The sequence below is a fragment of the Bos grunniens genome, chromosome 26, assembly GCF_055505025.1.
Source record: "Bos grunniens cultivar Pamir isolate PY7600 chromosome 26, Bosgru_T2T1.0, whole genome shotgun sequence".
Lineage (NCBI taxonomy): Eukaryota > Metazoa > Chordata > Mammalia > Artiodactyla > Bovidae > Bos > Bos grunniens.
Window position 1 is genome coordinate 41260726 of NC_141190.1, and position 22396 is coordinate 41283121.

The 22396-nt window shown below is 45.3% G+C and overlaps 1 protein-coding gene across 25 annotated transcripts in view; it reads right to left on the minus strand.

Annotated features, from left to right (window-relative positions):
• Nucleotides 1-22396, minus strand: part of FGFR2 (fibroblast growth factor receptor 2) — a 107031-nt gene that overhangs the window by 48788 nt on the left and 35847 nt on the right. For all 25 annotated transcript variants that reach the window (XM_086378700.1, XM_086378703.1, XM_086378698.1 and 22 more), the window contains 2 exons: nucleotides 18947-19116; nucleotides 6429-6552 (listed from right to left, as the gene is read on the minus strand). In XM_086378700.1, the coding sequence (XP_086234826.1) occupies nucleotides 6429-6552; nucleotides 18947-19116 (294 nt within the window). The remainder of the gene's footprint in view (nucleotides 1-6428; nucleotides 6553-18946; nucleotides 19117-22396) is intronic.

The following is a 22396-nucleotide window of genomic DNA, read 5'->3' on the forward strand; positions in this document are numbered from 1 at the left end:
GGCTGGGAGTGATCCTAATTTTGAGAGCCTCAGTAATAAGCCAAAAAGTGAAAGTTGCTCAGTCATGTCTGACTCTTCATGGCCCCATGGACTGTATAAACCGTGGAATTCTCCAGGCCAGAATACTGGAGTGGGTAGCCTATCCCTTTCTCCAGCTGATCATCTCGACCCAGGAATCGAACCAGAGTCTCCTGCATTGCAGGCGGATTCTTTCCAACTGAACTATCAGGGAAACCTGATCCAGCCAGTTAATTAACAAACTACACCATTTCTTCTTTTTTCTTAAAGCCTACTTTGTTCCAATAGCCCCCTCTCCCCACCAAAAGAAAGGCCCACTGCCCTGCAGAAGTGTGGTTGCAGGGGCCCTGACTTGTCCCAGTCTCCTCCCTATGGCCCAGGGATCACACAGGGTCCTCTGTCTTCCTAGGACGGGGCTGCCCCAAGCAATAAACAACTGACACAACTTCTCCATGACGACAGGCTGCCAAGTGCTGCACACCAGGTGTCAGCCCCTTAGGCAGGCCTATCAGTCAGCGTTCAGAGTAACAGACTTCATTCCTTCCCAACACACACCTGAGGGACAGGCAGCACTGCGATGGAGTCCTTCCTGCTTTCAGGCTGAGTTACAGTGGACTGATGTCAAGGGCCAGTGGCCAGCGCCATCGTGATCTGCCACTGAGCACATCGGGACTGGCGAAGGGGACTGAGTGATCCCTCACAGCCAGAAGGGGCACCTGGCCCCTGAATGGCTCCCAACAGTCCCCCAAGACACTGTCGTCTGCTTACGGCTCTTGCCCGGGGAGGATGAGTCTCTGGTAAGCCAATTCACAGGAGGCACGGCTGGCCTCTGCAAATCCAGAGGACATGTTCCCACCTCTGCTGTCTGTGGGCTTCCCTGGTGGCTCAGACAGCAAAGAATCTGCCTGCAATGCAGGAGACCTGGGTTTGATCCCTGGGTCAGGAAGATCCCCTGGAGAAGGGAATGGCAACTCACTCCAGTATTCTTGCCCAGAAATTCCATGGACAGAGGAGCCTGGGGGACTGCAGTCCATGGGTTGCAAAGAGTCAATCATGACTGAGAGACTAACACTGCTACAAGTTACCAACCCCCGCCGCCAAATACCCAAGGCCAGGTGCAAAGCTCACAAGTTACCCGCTGGTCTCTGGGAATGCAAAACTGGACAGGGAACGGACACCAAGCTCATAAATCAAAGCCAAAGAAAGGGTCTTTATGAGTAAGAAGGAGCAACTGGTCTTCTGAACACTTCCCTTGCTCCCTCTCTCTCTCACTTTTTGGGGGTTTTGGCAACAAAGAGCTGAACATGGGGTTCACCTTTCTCGAGCCTGGCTGCAGCAGCTGCTGGTCTACACTACAGTAATCCTAAAACAGAGACATCAGAGAGGGTGCAGGCAGCGTTACTCTAGAATTTGAGAAGACCCAGCTCTGGAGCCCCTTTGAGATGTTGGCAAAATGACTTACCCACTTGGAACTGGGATTTCCCCGACTATAAAATGGGGTGAGAGGTGGAAGTGGAAGTAACGAGACCAATTCGACGAACTCAAAGCTCTCAAAACTCTACAACCTTCTTCTGCAAGTTCAAGCAACTATCTCATTCCTGGGGCAGCCTCAACAACATCTTTAACCAAAGGTGGACACCTCAGCAGAATAAGTGACTGCCAGCCATTGGCCAGTTTCATCGGTCCCAACGTGCCATCCAGTTTGGTCAATAAGACTTCCGATTGAGTCAATAAAAGCCATTTAGGATGTCTTCTGATTCTCAAAGGAGTTTCTGGTTTGGCAAAAAAAGAAAGCAGTAGCAGTATTTGTTGCTAGCCACCTAGGTACCCACTGGGTGTTTTCATCTGTTAGGCCAACGAATTTCTCAAACCACCAAACTGGGTTGAACTGTGGCCCCAGAAAAGATAAGCCCACATCTTAACCCCAGGAATCTGTGAAGGTGACCTTATTTGGAAATAAGGTCTTTGTGATTAAGTTAAGTATCTCAAGAGGAGATCACCATGGATTGAAGATGAGCCCCAAATGCATTGACTGGCATCCTTAAGAGAGAAAAGGCAGAAGGAGATTTGAGAAAACACAGAAAGGAAGGGAAGACAGAGTCAGAAGTGGAGTGATATGTCCCCAAGCCAAGGACTCCCACAGCCACCAGAAGCTGGGACAGAGATATGAGTGAACTCACCCTTGGGGTCTCCAGAAGGAACCAACCCTGGGGACACCCTGACTTCAGAATCTACAAGAGAATAAATTCCTATTGTTTTAAGCCATCTGGGGGCTTCCCAGGTAGCTCAGTAGTAAAGAATCCACCTGCCAATGCAGGAGACACAGGTTCAAGCCCTGTGTTGGGAAGATCCCCTGGAGGAAGGCATGGCGACCCACTCCAGTGTTCTTGCCTAGAGAATCCTATGGACAGAGAAGCCTGATGGGCTACAGTTGACGGGGTTGCAAACAATCAGACACGACTGAGTGACTGACCACACACACACAGGCTTATTCTAACCCCCAAACATTCTTTGAAAATATAATGGAGGCAGTTCCAATTATTTATTAAGCTTTTTTTTTATTCTTTCAAAGTATTCATTGAATTTGTTACAACATCGCTTCTGTTGTTTTATGCTTTGGTTTTTTGCCTGCAAGGCATGTGGGATCTTAGTTCCCCAACCAGGGACCACATGTTCATGCCCTGCATTGGAAGGTGAAGTGTTAACGACTGGACCGCCAGGGAAGTCCCTCAAGGATTTATTTAAATACAACTTAAGTATCAGAGCTTGATCTCTGGGTCAGGAAGATCCCCTGGAGGAGGAAATGGGAACCCACTCCAGCATTCTTGCCTGGAGAATCCCATGGACAGAGCAGCCTGGGGTCACAAAGAGTCTGACTGGACAGGACAGATCACACACATATGTACCTTGTGTACCTAAGCCATCCAGGCTATGACATGTTACAGTGGCACCCTGGAAACTGATAACCAACACAGGGATGAGGCAGGCATCACCTCCGAGCGGCTCAGAACAGCTACATCACTTGTCCCAGGTCGCTCAGTCCCCAGCGTGTGGGCGGGCAGACCTGCTATGCTCACAACACCAGGCTGCATTTATCTAAAGTGGGTCTCAGCACATTCATTCTCAGACACAAGAAGGGTGAGACCAAAAATTAAATGACTTCTCCCAGGTTGCAGCTTCTTTCTTGGTGGCAGGGCCCCGGGCAGGATCCAGCACTCCAGCCTCATTCACAGATGAACGATGGCAAACGCTTGCCAACTCCTGGAGCCAGGTCTTTTAAAGAGAGCCCGTTTTATTATCAGCACAATTACCGAGATGTGGAGCTTCACACTAATTTTCCCTTGCAAGTAAATGGCTGAAAAGTAATGGTGTCAATTTTAATGAGGATCAAGCAAGGTTCTTAAAAGGGCTCCCGTAAACCAAAGCATCTCCCTCACACACAACAATGGCTTGCTGTTTAATTCCAGAACACAAGAATGTCACTTAAATTACACGGCTTCTACATGAAAATGCTTATGGGAATGCCTTTCCAAGGAAGAATTTCAATAAAAAGATCTCACCCGGTTTGATGCATCGTCATATCTAAACTGCAAGCCTATGTCTCAAAGCAACAAAAATAAAGCCTCAGAGAACGTGCTCTAGGACAGGACTTCACTTTCTCTGGGAAAGCGTCTCTGAACTTCTGTGAAACGGAGATGTAGCCGAGAGGCTGCTATGAAGCAGCAGTATATTAAGCCTGGACCTGCGGGCCACCAGAAATTCAGTGTTTGTGCCTGAATCCTTTTTGTTTCCACGTGCCGAGATGTTCAGAACGATTCGTCTGCCAGCCCTGTAAGACTGCCTGAGACCCTTCAACTGACTCAATTCTTATTTTATTACCACTTCTCAGAGCAATTACTAGGGTTTTTGAGCAAAAATGAGAGTATTTCACACCTCCATCTTTCCTGAAAATGTCTTAGACTCCACTGACTTTTGGCTTCTATTTATAAAGAAGGTTCAAGGCTTGGAAAATTATTGGGGTTGAGCTTTCATGGATATTCCCAACCAGCATTGTGTCATTATTGGCCCACGTTTAGCTGGGCGAACTCCCAAATTTGTGACATAATCAGGCCTTTCTCTGCATTACTCCATACACTCTACGCTCTCTCCACATTACACCACTGAATCATACGCTCTTTTCAACAAGACTGATTGCCAGGGGATTAACATTAGACAGCACAATTCCATTATTCAGCAGCCCAATTCAAATCCAACCCTAAATGCTAAGAGAGATTTCAGGGCTTCACAGAGATGAGCTGCCAGAAAGCTGAAAGGGGGGGTGGGGTGAGGGGCTTTTGAATGTTTTACATAACAACTCAACCTAAAACCTACTATATAAGCAAGAGCCCCGTGGCTGAAGTGGCCGAGATATGACTCCTAATTCCTGGAATGGCCCCAACCAATCTTAATGAACAATTTGTAGACCTCTGCAAAGCCAGGATCCCCAAAGACTGCTATAGCACGATGATTTTATTCCCATAATAAATTACTTATTTTCAAAATTAAGTATTTAGAACTTTCAGCCTCAAACCTTTCTTTCCTGAAATAGAAACACTTGCATGTCAAATTCAGGATGAGTCAGACCCAAAGTGAAATACAAGTTGTATGTTCTTTGATCAACAGACTTATGGCACATCAGTGCCAAGATAAATGCTAACTACTTTTTTCTGGTATTTGGGTGTTACTTCTCTTTGTGTTTCTTTGGTGAAATACCTGTACACAGTGATTCCCACTAAGAAACATTCCACAAATATCTTTGTAAGAAAAGAGAGTATAAAACTCAGGCTTTTATGAATATCTATAGAATTCACATTATGCAAAATCCTTTCAAATTTCACATTAAGGATTCTGAATAATAAAATGTTACTTTTTTTCCACTGAATACTCACAAATGGAAATTTTAAAAAGACTGTATCATACTTTCTAAAGCAGGGTTTCTTAAGAATTTAATTTAACCTGCTAGAAAATTAAAATGGTTTTCTATTTAATTTTCAATTAACCTAAAACTTCAAGTAACCAAATCTATGTAATTTGGTTAATCAAACTTTTGCAAGGTTCCTTAATGGCTCTTTGGGCAATTCAAATATCTATGGGTGGCGGAGTAGGGGGGAAATTCCCCTGGTGGTCCAGTGGTTAACACTCCACACTGCCAAAGCAGGGTGTGTGGATTCAATCCCTGATCAGGGAACTAAGATCCTACATGCCATACATAAAGCATGGCCAAAATATTAAAAATATATATATATTTATCTATGCGGTCTCTCTCTTCAAGGAGTTTATGTTTTATTGAAGGAGAAGAAATGCCCACATGTAAAATAATACTAGGGTCTCATGCCCAGGAAATGACGGAGGAAGGCCTTTGTTTGTGGATACACAGTGGGTGGGCATGAGTTTGTGGGGTTACAGAGGGTCACATCAAGGCAAACTGAACCAAGGTGAGCTTTGCGCCTGAGACCTTAGCAGGAGCAACCTGGCATATATGTGCAAACTGATTAGGTAATCCACAGCAAGGACTCACGGACAAGTGGCCACTTTGAGAGTCAAGGGAGATGGCAATGAGCAAAGACGGCTTCTACAAAGAAAAGACCTCAACCCACCATCGCAAAACAAGACACGTCCTTGGTGTAAGTTTATCTATCCTCTAACAACGCAGCGAAACCCCCTTTCTTCATCAGTTACAATAAAACCCAGCATAACAGACCAGACTTGAGAAGAAATCTGAGTTTCCAGGACAACAAGCTATGTGGTCTTAAGATATTTCATTAAAAATAGCTTAATTCTCTAAGCATTAAAGTATTCCATCAGCCCATTAAAATAGTTCTCTTTTCACAGAAGAAATAGGTTCTAGGAATGGATGTTGAACTTGTGGTGTCTAACGACTTTCTTCTGATGGAACTGAATGGCTCCTTGATATTACCCTTCCTCCAACCAGCTATAAGCTCAGTCATTAAAATACCTTTTCCTTTACTCTTCAGCCAGCATTATACAGTTGACCTTCTTTCAAAAACAATGTTCCCCCATGGCCTAACTGGACCCATTCCCTACACATGCTAACTTTTTTTTTTTTTTTTCCAGAGAAATCTCAGCTTCCAGAACATCAGCACATTTCGCATCACATCCACGTCACACAAGAGGATGCTTGGGAACCAAGGGGACCACAATAAATGCACGTAACTCAGCTAATCAGGAAACAGAACACATGTCAAACGACAGAAGCATCCTTCTCAATGACAGCCTGTATTTAGAAAGAAGGAAAACAAACCAACCCTCCTGAAAGTACAGGGAGAAACAGCGCTCACTTTCACAGCTTCAAATGAGCCAAGCTGCAGCAGGATGGCACATGGCTGGCACTCAGGGAGAAGTAAACTCACCAACAACGTCGAGGTGGTACGTATGATTGATGGACCCGTAATCGTTCTCCACCACGCAGGTATAATTTCCTTTGTCAGACGGGACCACGCTTTCCATAATAAGGCTCCAATGCTGGTTTCGTACCTGCAAAGAGGAAAGGCAGTTACTGGACAAGTTTAGTACAGAATACCAGGTGCTGTGCTTTCGTGATTTGAAAAGAAGGTGAGGGAGACAAGGAAGGTAAAGAAGAATCACCCGAATTCTGAAGTTTCCTCATAATAAGGACTCAGACCAGGTGACAAAGGACAACCATGATCATCATCACAGTGAGCATCTGGCAAGCCGGCATTGACATGTTCAGATTTGAGAGGGTGTGGAGGAGGTCGGTCATGTCATGGGCTTGAGGGTTCCTCCAGAAGCTGCCAAGTGGCCAGGGAACGCAACACTAACCCCAGTGTCAATGTTCCTGGGCAGGTGAGCCTCAGACTGGTCATCCACTGGGAACCCTTAGACTTTATGGCACCAAGGAACCACACAGAGCCAATGCCAGGGATGTGAACATGTACTGGATACCAGGTATTACACTGGGCAAAAAGTTCACTCTGAAAGATGTTACGGGAAAACCCGAACGAACTTTATTGCTAACCCAATATTTCCCTGAGCACTCCTTTCAACCTCAGCAAGTTTAACCTTAACTCCTCCAAGGAACCCACAAGGTAGCTACTGTTACTGTTCCTGGAGCCTTCTGGTTTGAAGACCTCCCAGCACTTTCCGTGCAGCCCTTAGATGCTATTGGGACATCAAGAAGTTTCAGCTAGAAACTCAGATCTGTGCCCTGCCCCATCACTGGGGGTGGCTGAATAAGATGCTATATGTCCCTGAGATATATACTCAGAATTCCAAATATAGGAGCAATGAATCCTTAGGCAACTTAAGGTGTGTATCCATCTGTTTACAAAATCCTTGAGACTTTTCAAAGTTAAGCAGCACGTGAGAAAATAAGTTACTATGATTCTTACCCGAGTTCTGTCAACATGCAAACAGGCTAGATTCTAATGTGCCCACTTTGCTTTTAAAATATTTCAACAGACTCAGGTTTTCAAGCAACTATGATTTTTTCCCCCATATTAAGAACAAAATGCAGATTGCATCATTCAGGCTCACAGCTTTAATAGTTCTCTCCAAATCCATATCATTCTTTAAAGGCATTTTGGACAAGGCATTCTGGGGAAGTGGAAAGAAAAAAATAAAAAGCCAGGGCCTACTCATGTTAACTATTGTTTCAGGAATTCCAACTGACCTTCTGAATGATTCCCTGAGCGCAGCAAGTGTTTTCTGCCTTAATCACATAAAAACCGATAATACCAGCAGAGCCTCTGCAAGCACATGAGTGATTCAAGGAACTAAATTAGCGAAGAAAGAAAATCATCTCATGAATGCTCCATTATACATAACAGGAGGGCAGAGCAGCTGTCCACTTCGAAAAGCAGAGCCAACAGAGGTAAGAGATTAGACGAACACGCTGTAGTACAACTCTCTTCATGTGCAGCACAAGCCACCACGGCAGAGTGCAGTGACTGATCCTGAGTCCAAAAACAAGAGAGCTGGTCATTCATCACTAACAGTCTTAGGAAGCATCATGGGGTGAACGCTGGACTCTACTTCTTAACAGACTACAAGCCCTGCATCAAGACTGAGCTCTGAGCAGTCACTTTGTTTCAGCTACTGCCTGAAGACGACCCCCCCTGTACAACCATGGAGGTCGTTTCAGAGTCTAAGGTCCTAGAGCTGGTGATAGGGCGCTGGTCTCACTGTCACAGGCAAGAAGTCTGGCAGTAAATGAACTTGCAGGCATCAGACCACAGTGGAGACAGTCCATTCTCTGTGTTGGGAGAAGATACATTTTCTGCCCTTGGCTGGACCACAGGCTTTCGGGAGACCCAGAACAAGAGGCTATGCCTCCTCTTAGAAGGGATAAGCACCTTCTCTGAAGCATGCATTAAAGGGATGCTCAGAAAGAGGACAAGATGTAGATGCTAAAATTTTCAGTGCAAGGAGAATTCTCTACCAGAATCCTGGGCCTCAGGGACTCCCCTGCGGCTGCAGGCTCTAAGCATGGAAACTGCTTGATTTAACTTAGGCCAGATAAGCCCACAGTGAGACCCTCCCTCACCCCCAGCTCTCAGGAATATCAGGAATGGGACTTGCCTGGCCTCTGAGGAACTGGTCACATGCAGAGTAACTCAGGCCCTGACGTCACCAAGCCACGTAATCCAGCGTTTAGCCCTGCTGTAAATATTCAGTTCTTTGAGCCCCCGCTCAAATGTCATGGGCCTAAGCCCTTAATCATGGCTAGTGCCTGTCTCTGGACCCCGTCCAAACTGTCAATGTCTTTCTTGTGCCTGGACCCAGATTTGGCACAGAGCGGATTCCAAATGGAGCTGAACCTGGACTGTGCAGAGAGGGCATGGTCTGCCTCGGCCCAGACGTTAAATCTTGGCATATGCAGCTCGGCATGCCACTGCCTTTTTCTTTTTTTTTTTTTTAACCCCCAGGCACATGGTCAGCCGCAATCTTTCCTCAGGGCTATGGCAGTGCACGTAAGATCCCTCTACAAGGGCATGTTCTCCCATGGATATTTACTTCCTAGAGGTGCACGACAATAATGTTAATAAGTTAACATTTATAAAATGCTTTCACAATGAGAAACACATTTACCAAACAGGGTGTTTCTGCCCTTCCAGAGACCTTGGTACTCAATCAATATTACCCCATACGATGCTGCTAATATTTATTTTCTTACACCATGGCTCCAATATTTGATTCCTTGACTTGCCACCAGTCCCAAATGTTATGAGCTATGGCATTTTCCAAATGGATGCCCTTGGAAACCACCAACAGGGAGACAATTTGACACGTTTGTAGAGGACATCCTACCATTAACTATTAGTTGCTTAATGACAAGCCAAGAGCCTATACAGAGTAACTGTACAAAAATAGGGAAGAGGCAGAAAGGTTTCTGTGCTTTTTAAACAATGTCCTCAGTCGCTTAGTCATGTCTGACTCTTTGCGAGTCCATGGACAGTAACCCACCAGGCTTCTCTGTCCAAGGAATTTTTCAGGCAAGAGCACTGGAGCAGGCTACCAGGGGATCTTCTCAACCCAGGGATCAAACCTGCATCTCCTGTGTTGCCTACATTGGCAGGCGGATTCTTTACCACTGAGCCAACAGGGAAGCCACCGTATTAAACTTGATCTTAGCTAGAAGGCCATGACACACACCATTTCCATACCAAGAATCTGAGTAAACCTAAAGAAACTACAAAAATGTATAAGATGTTATCTTCAATATGTTTTTCTCAATTCCCCAGGTTTTGAATGCTCCAGCGTTTCTGCCAATTAGGTCATATGCACATAAACCATCTTTGCATTCCCAGAAGAGGAATGTGAACATCTAATAAACATATGAAAAGATGTTAACCTCATTAAGGAGCAGGGAAATGCAAATTAAAACAATAATGAGACACGGTTACTCACCAGTTGATTAACAAAAATTAGAAAGATCAGTGTCATTGAGCACTTGGTGAGGGTGGAGGGAAACCGACTCATAACAGGAATGAAAGTTGAGAAAAATATTTCTGTAAAATAATTTACTCACACCTATTAAAACAGACATTTTTGGGGGGGACCCTACTTAATTCCACTTCTAGAAACCTTGTCTACACAAAAAAGAGCAGAATTACTTCAAAGCACATGACAAAATCATTGCTTCAAGCACAGCTTGTAACAGAAAAAAAACTTGGAACCCACGAGGAGCAGACTCATTCATAATGAGTAGTTTATTCCAGAAGACTAGCATACAGCCACTAAAAAATATGAAGCCTTCTTTTGTCCAGTGCTGGTAAAATATCATTAATAGTTATTGATGAATGAAAACAAGTAGCAATGGCACCCCACTCCAGTGCTCTTGCCTGGAAAATCCCATGGACGGAGAAGACTGGTAGGCTGCAGTCCATGGGGTCGCTGAGAGTCGGGCACGACTGAGCGATTTCACGTTCACTTTTCACTTTTATGCATTGGAGAAGGAAATGGCAACCCACTCCAGTGTTCTTGCCTGGAGAATCCCAGGGACAGGGGAGCCTAGTGGGCTGCCGTCTATGGGGTCACACAGAGTCAGACACGACTGAAGTGACTTAGCAGCAGCAGCAGGCTGAATGCAAATGTCTATTTATGACTCCCTTTTGTAAAAAATACAGACACACACACACACCACAGACACCCTTCTAGGTGCATATAGGCCTGAATCTGTAAGCATGACTTATATACAAGGTAAAATAAGAAAGAAAATATACTAAATTGTTAGTAATATATATATAATTAAAGCAATGGGATTAAAAGTGTTTACACTTTTCTCATTCTCACTTTTTAAATTTAAACATAAATCCCCCATGCACACAACAGAAAATGTGAACGAAAACTCTAGGCGAGGAGTTGCCCTGCGGCAGATCCACTGCACGAGTGGCTCTCTCGCAGACCGACCTCAAGAGCCCGGGAGAATCGAAATCCTGCATCAACCAGTACATGCACAATTCCTTCTTTTCATTCCTGCCTGTGGCTAAATCTTTGTGGAATTCATCAGTATTTTTCATCTGCCAAGGAACAAAAGGAGAGAGCATGGGGTTTCAGAGTTAATGTTCACTAAAGACTTTTAAAAATAACATTTCAATACTAGAACCAAGTCGACTTAGCTAACAGCCTACACTCTCTGACTCGCCATCCAAAAACTAGACCCACAAACATTCCATACCCTGTCATCGCAAAGACAAAAGGTGGCCCAGGCAGGTTTTTTTTTTCTTTTCGAAATTCCTCTGTTACCTAAAGCCTCTGAGTTGCCTGTTAAACCCCTAGCCTGCAGCTGACAACCGGGAATGTCCATTGAGTTGGGAGGACACCAAAACACCTGGGTGAAAGGTCAAAGATCCAGCTGTCACCTGGATGTGTGCCTTCCACATTGCAAAAAACTCTGGACATTTCTAAATACCCAGGTGTTCAATAACAAGCAGAATAAACACCCAGAAGCTGGACGGAAAGTTGAGCTCTGTGCCAAGTTGAGGAATGCAGTGTCCATATGACGATAAATATTCTCACAACTTCCTTCCACCAGCATCAGGGTTCAAACGGGTTCAAATTATAGAGAAGGACAGCCCTCCCTTTTAACTCTGGCCGTCATAAGGTGCCCCATGAACTGTAATTCAACACAGGCCAGCTGTCATTAGGACGCACAAAATCTTACTATCCCCTGCCAGACTCCCATTTTCAGCTGGTTCCTGGGGTATTTCAAATCATCTCTCTGGGATGTGTATATATGAACTGAGCTTACCTGTGCCAAGCGCTGGGGCACGTACTGCTGCCTATCACTGGGCAGACGTGAGAGCCAACACCTGTTTAATGCTTAAACACCAAGTTTGCTTTTCAGGTGGTGTCCAGAGAACAGGCTGGGCGGGCGCTGATCTTCTGGGACCTGTGGCAGAAACTCTTCCCTCTACTCAGTAAGCAATGGATCTCTTTGGAGGAGACAGGAAGGGAATATAACATGCAAGCCTGTTCTCTTAGATGTCTATTCCCTAAAAATGCCCAGAAAGGTGCTCTGAGGACAGACTGCCAGTGGGGTATCCACTGCCTTTTGAACTTAACTCTTTAAAAATTTCAAGGCCCTCCTTGAAAAGCTAAACACAGAATCACCATATGATCCAGCAATTCCATTCCCAGGTATGCACCCAAAGGAATTCAAAGCAAGGGCTCAAACAGACACTAGTACCCTGATGTTCACAGCAGCAGCAGCAGCAGCAATAGCCAAAAGCTGGAGACAACCCAAGTGCCCATTAACAGATGAACGAATAAACAAAACGTGGTCTTATCCATATAATGGAGTATTATCCAGCTGTCCTTATAAAAGAATGAAGTCATGATTCACGCTACAACATGGATGAACCCTGAACACAAAAGTGAAATAAACCAGACACGAAAGGACAAATTTCCTATGATTCCACTCATATGAGATACCTAGACAGGCGAATTCAGAAATAGAAAGTAGGTGAGAAGTTACCAGGGCCTGGGGAAAGGAGGAACAGGAATTAATACTTAATGGATACAGAGTTTCTATTCTAGGGGATGAAAAAGTTTTGGAAAAGAAATGACAAATTTTATGCCACGCTTTTACCACACACACACCAAAAAAAAAAAAAACTTCCCAGGTCATGGAAACTGGAAGAACAGCATCATATCATCCCCTAAGCACCCCCGACCCATGGCTTTGCTCTCAACAGTACGCTTTGATTCATCTGGTATTTATGTGCTCCGGGGAAGTTATTACCATCTCTGTTTTTCATTTATCATAACAGTGGTTTTTATTTCATTTTTTTTTAACAAGACATGGAACCATGTTTGAAAAAAGCAGTTTAATAAGAGCATGAACTTTGGAGCAAAAATTGCCCGGATCCAAATGGCAGCTCTGCCACCGAGGAGCCATGTGACAAGCCTCATCTGTAAAAGGGGCAGAACAGCTCACCTCTTTGGGCCAGAGAGTGATGCACACAAGGGGCATCCAGAACAGTCGAGACACAAGTGAACAGACCACACATGCCAGCAGATACCAACTACACCTGCTTCTCATCACAGACAGCCTGATCTGAGATGAAAGCAGAAACATCTTAGTTGAAAAAAAAACCTCAGCAAAGTATATAAATATATTACAAAGTCACATTAGTCGTGACTTTTCCAAATAAACATACTTTGGGGTTAAGCATAACATTTAATAACCTAGAAAATGTAAATCTAATCTACCCATCGAAACAACCAGTTCAGTTATGATCATAAGAAAATGATTTTTTTTTTAAGTTGTCTTTTCTTGGACCTGAAATATACTTGGAAACTAATAGTCTATGCTGTACAATGCTTCTCTCTGCCAAGTGGTTCCGTGGAAATTCTAACCTCTTGAATGTCATGGACTCTTGTGCCAATTCCATGGTCATGTTGAGGGAGAGATTTATCCCATGGTCTCTCCATGGGTTTTATGCAGTTGGTGACTCAAAAGATGGTTTTCGAGAACGTTTTTCTCCTCTATGCCTAAATCATTACCTAGGAATGAATTAGGGATGGAGACGGCCTATTATCTCAGCCATCTTCTCATTTTCCTACGTTTACCTGTGACAACTGTCCAGAGCCCTACTAAACATCTGGCCTTAAAGGCAATCTCCTGGGACTTCCCCGGTGGTCCAGTGGCTAAGACTCCATGCTCCCAAGGAAGGGGGTCAGGTATTCGATATCTAGTCAGGGGAACTACATCTCACAAGCCGCAACAAAGATCCCAAGTGCCGCAACAAAGATCCAGCTCAGCCAAATTAATTAATTACATATTTTTTAAAAAGCCATCTCCTTATAAAAAATTTGTGCAGTTATTTAACATGAAAAATGCCTGATGCTACATCATGGCTATGCTACTAAATCACAAGTTTTAGGGCTGGAAAGGATCCAACGCGGGAGATTTTCTATCCCAACTTCCCATCTTAAGGACAGATGACGTGAAGTACAGAGCTTAGCCAACTTTTCAGCTGATGTTAAAAAAAAGCCCAGGCGTCAGCACAATCAGGGAGATGTGGTTTTGCTTCAAGTATGCTTTGTCATTATAAATAAATTAATAACATCCAACCAGCCTTTGCCCACATACTAAGAAAAACAATAATTTGACTCTTAATCACCTAAGAATGGCTCAGCATGAGTTCTTTGATAAATAAGACTGAAACACAGAATACCAGGAGTTTCACGGGCCATTTTAATTAAAATGAGCTTTCTGTCCTGTTTCATAATTTTCTCCGACTTTGCTTTGGTTTTTTGTGTTCCTTTTCCCTTCAGTGGACACATAGGCTTAACGCAGTAGATCAGGGCCAAAGCACCTGACCCATCAACAGGTGGGAAGAGCTAGACAGACAGGTTAGCCACAGGAGCACAGCTGTGGTTTATGGAATGAGATTTATGAAGGAGGGAAAAAAAAAAATCGCAGAAATAACACAATTGCATTTGCAGAAAATTTCAAGTTGCTTTCTAGAAAAAGACATCTTGGAAAAGTTGATACTTTGTTTCTTCATTAAATAAAAGAGCTAATGGGTGGGAATGAGAGGAGAGGTCATTTAGACCAGGTATGCGAGATCTTAGCTTCCCGACCAGGGTTCAAACCCACACCCTCTGCAGTGGAAGGTGAAATCTTAAACAATGGACTGCCAGGGAATCCCAGAGGCACAGTTCTTTCCAAGTGTATGCAGGCAACAAAAAGAACATCAGAGGGAAAGACCACCATCATGACCCTGCTCCCCACTCTGCCCTGTTCAGCCCCATGGGTCTGGAGCTCAGACCAGTGGGAGTGGCCCTCAGGGGAAGGTCAGCTCTGTAACCTTTAGTGACTTCACAATCTGGAGGCCCACAGACCTGGGATGGGTCTAATATAGCATTAGCAAGGCTTAGACTTTAGGGAACTACATTTTCCCAGGAGATGAGAGAGCTCTGTCTTTTCAAGTCCCAGAAGCCCATGAAGCTCAATAGAATTTCTAGGAGTGCCCAGTATTTTCTAGAATGAATGACCAATTCATTAACTGTTGGGAAAATCCCTTAGTGAATCCAGGCTGACTACCCTTGCAATAATGCGGCAATCTCCAAGGCCAGTCAAAGCCACTGTCCCAGCCCCTTTCTCCAAAGAGAAAACCCATCCAGGTAAGAGATACACCCTCATCAGAGCCAGCCAGCACCCATGTTCCAAAGGTGGTGGTGGTGGTGTTTTAATCACTAAGTCTTGTCTGACTCTTTTGTGACCCCAATGACTGTAGCCCACCAGGTTCCTCTGTCCATGGGATTTCCCAGGCAAGAATACTGGAGCAGGTTGCCATTTCCTTCCCCAGGGAATCTTCCCGACCCCAGGATCAAACCTGAGTCTCCTCCACTGGCAGATGGATTCTTTACCACTGAGCCACCAGAGAAGCCCAAAGGTGTGGTACTCTCTGCCTTTCCCCCTTTCTGTAGAAAAGCAAAACAGATTTTAGACTTTCGTCCCCATACACTCAAATTCCACTCCTCTTTCACTCCAGAAATGACTCCAACATCAAACAACCAAAATACTTGGGACACCTCTGCCTCTACGAGAAGAGGCTAAAGGTTGCTCATTTTGCTTTTAGAACGTAGCTGCTCTTCATTTCGGAGAAGGCAATGGCACCCCACTCCAAGGAAAATCCCATGGACAGAGGAGACTGGAAGGCTGCAGTCCATGGGGTTGCTAAGAGTTGGGCACGACAGAGCGACTTCATTTTCACTTTTCACTTTCATGCATTGGAGAAAGAAATGGTAACCCACTCCAGTGTTCTTGCCTGGAGAATCCCAGGGACGGGGGAGCCTAGTGGGCTGCCGTCTATGGGGTCGCACAGAGTCGGACACGACTGAAGCGACTTAGCAGCAGCAGCAGCAGCTCTTCATTTAGCGGGATGTTATCATCAATAATCAAAACCAAACAGCACCCGGTGAAAATCAAGCAGCGCTTCCTCATCAGGCACCCTCAGGCTTCCAGCGTGTTTATAATCACTAATTCAGACTTGCAAAAACACTCCTCAGGCAGAATAATGATGTTGGTCCTATTTATTTTGAGAACTGGAATTTCCAGAGGCTCATCGACCCTTTGTACTCTTATCTCCTAGGAAGGAAGTGAGCTAACCACCAGGATTTTGACTACCTTTCTGATACTTAAGCTATATTTAAATAAATCATTGAGGGACTTCCCTGGTGGTCCAGTGGTTAAGACTTTGCCTTCCAATGCAGGAGATGAAGGTTCGATCCCTGGTTGAGGAGCTATGATCCCACATGCCATGCAGTCAAAAAACCAGAACATAAAACAGAAGGGATATGGTAACAAATCCAATAAATGCTTTGAAAGAATGAAAAAAAATTTTTTAATAATAATTGGAACTGCATCCATTATATTTCCAGAGAACGTCTGGTGGTAAGAACAAGCCTGCATGTGTGTGTGGTCAGTCGCTAAGTCCTGTCCAATGCTTTGTGACCCCATGGACTGCAGCCCACCAGGTTACAAAGCCTGTCCTTTGTCCATGGAATACCCCAAGCAAGAATACTAGACTGGGCCCTCCTCCGGGAGATCTTCCCGACCCAGGGATTGAACCCGAGTCTCCTGCATTGCAGGTGAAGTCTTTACCACTGGTGTCAGCCAGGAAGCCCAAGAACAAGCCCAAGGGCCCAATTTTAGTGGTTTAACCCTTTCTTTACAACCAGCACTGCCTAATGAAATCTGTGTCTGTTCATTCCTTTTTTTAAAAAAAAGCCAACTCCAACCTCACTTTTCCCATCTAAGGATGGAACAAAGAGACAAACCGCCCTTCTGCTATGGCTTCCCCCAAAGAGCAAGTTGTGGAAGACAAGCGGAGTGCGTCCACTCCACGGCTTCAAAGGCATCCGCCTTCCAGCTGATGCACTCCACACAGGAACTGCCCACACGTGCACTCAGAAATGCACTCGGAGGCTTTCCCAATTATCCTCTGGGCTTTTGGCTTCTAGAAAGTCCTCTTTCAGTGTTAAAAGCCATAAACTCTTAGAGATGAAAACACTAAACCCCTTTCAAGATGAGTCAGTGGGGATGGTATTCCAGGAAAGGGCTCCGGGGCACCTTGGGTGGAGAGAAGCCCTACCTGACCACAGACGTGGTGACACAGGGACTCGTGCGTCATCCAGAGTGATGCTGGTGTGTTGACACAGTGAGAAGGGCACCAGGGAGGGTCCCCTAGGTACCACCTTGCTGCCACCAAGGAATCCTCTCCCACGTGATTCTTAAGGACCTGGCCTCTCAGTCTGTGCACACTCTGTATTACCCACTGCGCAGGTTCCTCCAATGGTCCCGTGATGCTCATGTCTCCTGATATTCATGCCCTGAGTCACCACCTCCCTTGGTGACTTGCTTAATGCAGAAAACAGCTATCAGTGGTGGAATGGCTTGTCCACAATTAGTTTGCAAAGGCTTTGACCTTGGTCTTCCTCATGCTCTCCTCTGTCTTGTCTGTTCTCCCCCAGGAGGCCAGCTGCCATGCTGTGAGCTGCCCTACAGAGAGGCCCACATGGCAAAGAACTAAGGGTGGCCTCCAGCCCATGGCCAGTGAGGAAGTGAGGCCCTAATCCAACAACCTGCAAGGAACTAAACCCTGACAACAACCACGTGAGTGAGTCTGGAAGCAGATTCTTCCCTGTTGATCCTTCAGATAAGAGCCCAGCCTTAACTGAAACCGTAATTACAGTCCCTGTGTTCTTGCCTGGAGAATCCCAGGGACAGAGGAGCCTGGTGGGCTTCCGTCTATGGGGTTGCACAGAATCGGACACGACTGACGCGACTTAGCAGCAGCAGCAGCAGCAAGAAGCCTTGAGACAGAAGGCCAGCAAAGCCACACCTGGATACCCGGCCCATGGAAGCTGTGAGTGGATAAATGTTGTTAAAGCTACCAGGTCTTGGGGTAATTTGTTACGCAGCAATGGGTTACTGATACACCCACTCATGTTCCAAATGCACCAAAGAATTTCACAGTAAAGTTCCTTAAGTCTTCCTCACATACTAAATTGACAAAGCTCTCCCTTTCCAGGCTAACTGATCTGGAGATCCGACTCTTTCTGAGACAATCTTCCTTCCAGCTTGGCCCAGAATCCTTTTCTGATCTCCTTTATGTTCGTGTCTCAAGGAGCCAACGTCACTGAACATCCACCGGAGAGTACACTCCTCTAATCTCACCGTATGGGTGTCCTGATGGCCAGATCTTTATCTGCCTTCCTGCTGGACAAGGAACCCTGATGAGCTAAAGGCTGTGTTTTGCTCAGAGCCTAGGACGGTGCCTGCCACAGAGGGCACTGGATCCATGTCTGCTGAATGGATGAACAGAGGCCTGAAGGGGCATCTTGGGGGAGACGTTGTCAATTTCAACCTCTCCAGTGAGTGATGAGACTGAATTTCACCACCTCCTGTAACGGGCTCTTCAGAATCTTTGAGGATGGAGGACAGACAGATTGCCTCTGTCATCTTGGAAGCATTCTCTCTTAATAAGTAATATTTCATACCCCAGTCTCTCATCCAAGTCCATCCACTATTCACACAATCCTGCTCAAACAGGGCAACTGTACGTCTCAAATTCTGCTCCAGTTTTACAGACCATAAAACATATAGAAAACAGACTCTCAACTTTCGACCCTTCTTTTATTAAACTCTCTTCATATAAAGAACAACACAAACGGGGATTATGATTTAAAATCACATGCAAGTCCGAGGCAACTTTTTTAAAATATCAAACGTGGTAACGATCAATTATGATAATTACTGACTTTTTTAAAAAGAGAATATTCCTTCTATTATTTCCTGCTAACTTCTGACTACTTAAAAAATGAAGAAAAAAAAATTTAAGTAATAGTATTAAGTATTTTTAAACATGTAAGTATTTTACAAGCTTCATTCTACCTTATAGCCTCCAATGCGATGCTCCTGCTTAAATTCCTTCCCGTTTTTCAGCCACCTCATGGTTGGTGTTGGATTCCCCCCAGCTGGACAGCGGAACTTGACAGTGTTGGCTGCTGGGACCGCGTGCAGCCGTTTTTCCATCTTTTCTGTGTTGGTCCAGTATGGTGCTCCTGTTTTGGAAAACGACATTATAATGTACATAGATGGACAGCTGCATCTCCATCAATAAACCCCTAACAGGTTTGTATGTGAATGATCCGACACTTCCAAAACTTTGGGGTAATATTTATCAATACATTAGAGAAACATTTTCTGAAGTCTGATCCAGCTGGCCTCCCAGAAGGTCCCTGGAGATGGGCTGCCTAGAGTTTATTAACAGGGAACTTTTCTTTCCCTTGTACTTGCTGCCAGAATGTAAATTCATGAATGTTTTAAAATGCTACTTTAGACACAAAGCGACAATACATACAGTAAGAACAGCTGAGCTCCCCCCACCCCCCAAAATAAATCATTTTAGATCGCCGCACCTGTGAAATGATCACACGTACAAATAAACAAATTGTGTTCAAAAGCCACATCAACTCATCCGCTGGCGCTTTAACGGGTGATCAATAGTATAGCTTAGCATCTCAACCTGTGCATGTTCAGTCATGTCTTGATTCTTTGAGACCCCATGGACTGTAGCCCGCCAGGCTCCTCTGTCCATGGGATTTTCCAGGCAAGAATACTGGAGTGGGTTTCCATTTCCTTCTCCAAGGGATCTTCCCAACCAAGGAATCAAACCTGAGTTTCTTGTGTCTCCTGCATTGGCAGGCAGATTCTTTACCACTGAGCCAGCTAGGTAGCCCTTTTATTTGCAGACATGGGCCCAAAAGTTCTCACACATTTAATTTATTAATCCTGACAACAATTCAATTATAACCCCTGTTTACAGATGGGGAAACTGAGTCACAGAGCAATAACCTACCCGAAGCCACAGAGCTAGGAAGAGGTGAAACCAGGATTTGAGCCAAGGCAGTTTGATTCTAGGGCCCACTGTCTGCCTCCCCGACCCACTCTCAAAGCACTGGAATCCATACCTTTAACCTCTCTGACACGCAGGACTAGCATCCGAGACAGACAGCCTCAACTGGAGGCATGCTGCCTCCTTTATCACTGCTCAGGATTTCCAGTGACAACATCCTTTGTGGCGATTAACTCTTCACATGCATGTTTCTGTCCCAGCAAACATGTAACCAAAACCCCCATATCCCTCTGCCTACAGCGTCCATCAACAGGGCCTGGAACACCCAAGAACATTCTAGAACACTGAAATTCTAGAAGACTGATCCATAACTGCTTACAAGGGTTAGACTGAGCAACAATTCACACCCCCCACAAACCAGAGGCAGTGTTGGGGAGAAGGGGCTTTGTCTCCAGTATGATTTAGAAATTTCCTCTCCTATTCTGTGGATGGCGCAGCACATTCCTGGCAGGGCACCAGTGCCCTTCACTTAACAGCCAGGCTGTCGTGGTAGAAAGAGGAAGTGGAACAACTGCATTCAGAACACCCACCCCTCTTTGCCTCAACCTTGCTCTTGAAACCTGCTATAAAAGGTGGAGTGAGGGTTTCTTAATGTGCTGTGTCTTCTTTATCCATCTGCTTATCTAAGTGTCAAGGTGGAGGGTGGCGGCGTGGGGAGGTATGGCTGGTATGGACATGATGCTAAGGCACAGCTAAGTGAGGCAGAACTGGTCGGTCTGTGTTCAGAGAGAGAAGGCCCAGGGGAGGGTGGATGGGGAACCCGGGCAGAAGGACCAGAGCCGCGTTCTCGCCTCTGCATCCAGTTGCCTCTGTAATGAGCAGGCAACTTGGTAGCCACTTGACCTGGGATGTCAAACGCCCATACACACACCGAGTCTTTTTAGGGGGTCCCCAGGGAGTACTCAATTTCTATTTATCACAGGTCTCCCAGGGCCTGGCATATCCCGAAACAATTTCAATCATCTTTCATTGGAAAAGCTTCTACTTGGCAAAGTCCATCCACAGCCACTGAAAAAGAAAGCGTTAAGAGCACAAAATAAATAATGAGCTTTGTCGCCACACAAAGACTTTTACAAAGCTGACCTAAATGAAAGGCATACCTCCTGCTGTCAGGTGTCTGCATTCGTGTCATCTGTTTAAGTAAACACAATAGCCTATTCATATGAATTAGCTAAATATTAATGGAGTCACTCTTTCAGATACCATCAATTACAGCTGCCCTGATCCTATGGAATGTCTTTTCTTTTTTTTATATAAAAGAAATCAACAGATACGTGCTGTGTACCATTAGGCACGGTTTCCCTGTTCCCTGGGTTAAAAAGCAGACTGAGCTTTAGGCACTAGGAAAATTGCTCTGTTCCTCTCTCACAGGGCTAAGCTGTGGGTGAGTCTGCAACCTGCCCGGGGCGGGGATCACCCACACCACATGGGCACCTATGGTTGTAGCCTGTGGCAACAGTACATTGGCAATGAGCACCTTCCACTTGGCGCCGGAGTAATGATTTAAGGACAAGAGTGAAAGAATTTTGCTGGAACTTCTGGCAGGTAGCCACTTTCCTGGGGTGAAATTTCAGTCATCAAAACTGCACCTATAAAACCTGCTCGTGCAAAACAGACATGGCCGTGTTTCTCTTCTAAAGGCTCAGAGATCACAGGTGAGTGGGGCACCATGAAATCTAATCAACAAAGTAGAAGCCAACCGCCTACATGACCACCACTGGAAACCTGAATTCACGACATCTGCTCTCCCTGAGGAACTGTAAAACTTGACTCAACAGAAACAGCCAAGGTTTCGAGGTTCCCTGAGTAGCAGCAATGGGTCACCACCAACCCCCATCCAACCCCACTCTGGGTGATAACATCACACAGGCATGATGTGCTTTTGTGAAGAGGCCTTCCTTCAAGGTGTCCAGCTCACAGATTTTATTAAGGGTGTGATGCTGGAGGGGAGGGGCTATTTTAGTGTTTTACAACGGCTCTTTCTGAAACAAACTAGCTTTGCAAAACTTGAAGAATCTGGAAGGTCTAGAAAAATAATTACAGGAATAGCTCTGCTGTGCTTCCAGCATCAGTGTCCTCTGCAAACTCTTCCTGTCTTCAGTGTTTCCCACTGTGTGTGCAGTGTCGGACACGTGGACATGCCAGGGCCCCCACTCCATAAACTACAACGCAGCTGGAGAGAAACAGGGACCGGCCCATGAAAAACCTCCTCTCCCTAAGGAGGCCTTCTTCCATCCAAGGCGGTGAACAGCATGAACAACTTCCATTCGCGGGAGGAATTCAGTTAACGAATTAATGATCTACAAAGGCAGAGACAACTCTAGCACTCGGTGGGCACTCAATATCGATGGCCAAGGCCACAACATGTTGCCTGAAAGAAGTGTATGGTCTCCACTTTGTAAACCTTCCCTGGAATAATCTTAGCG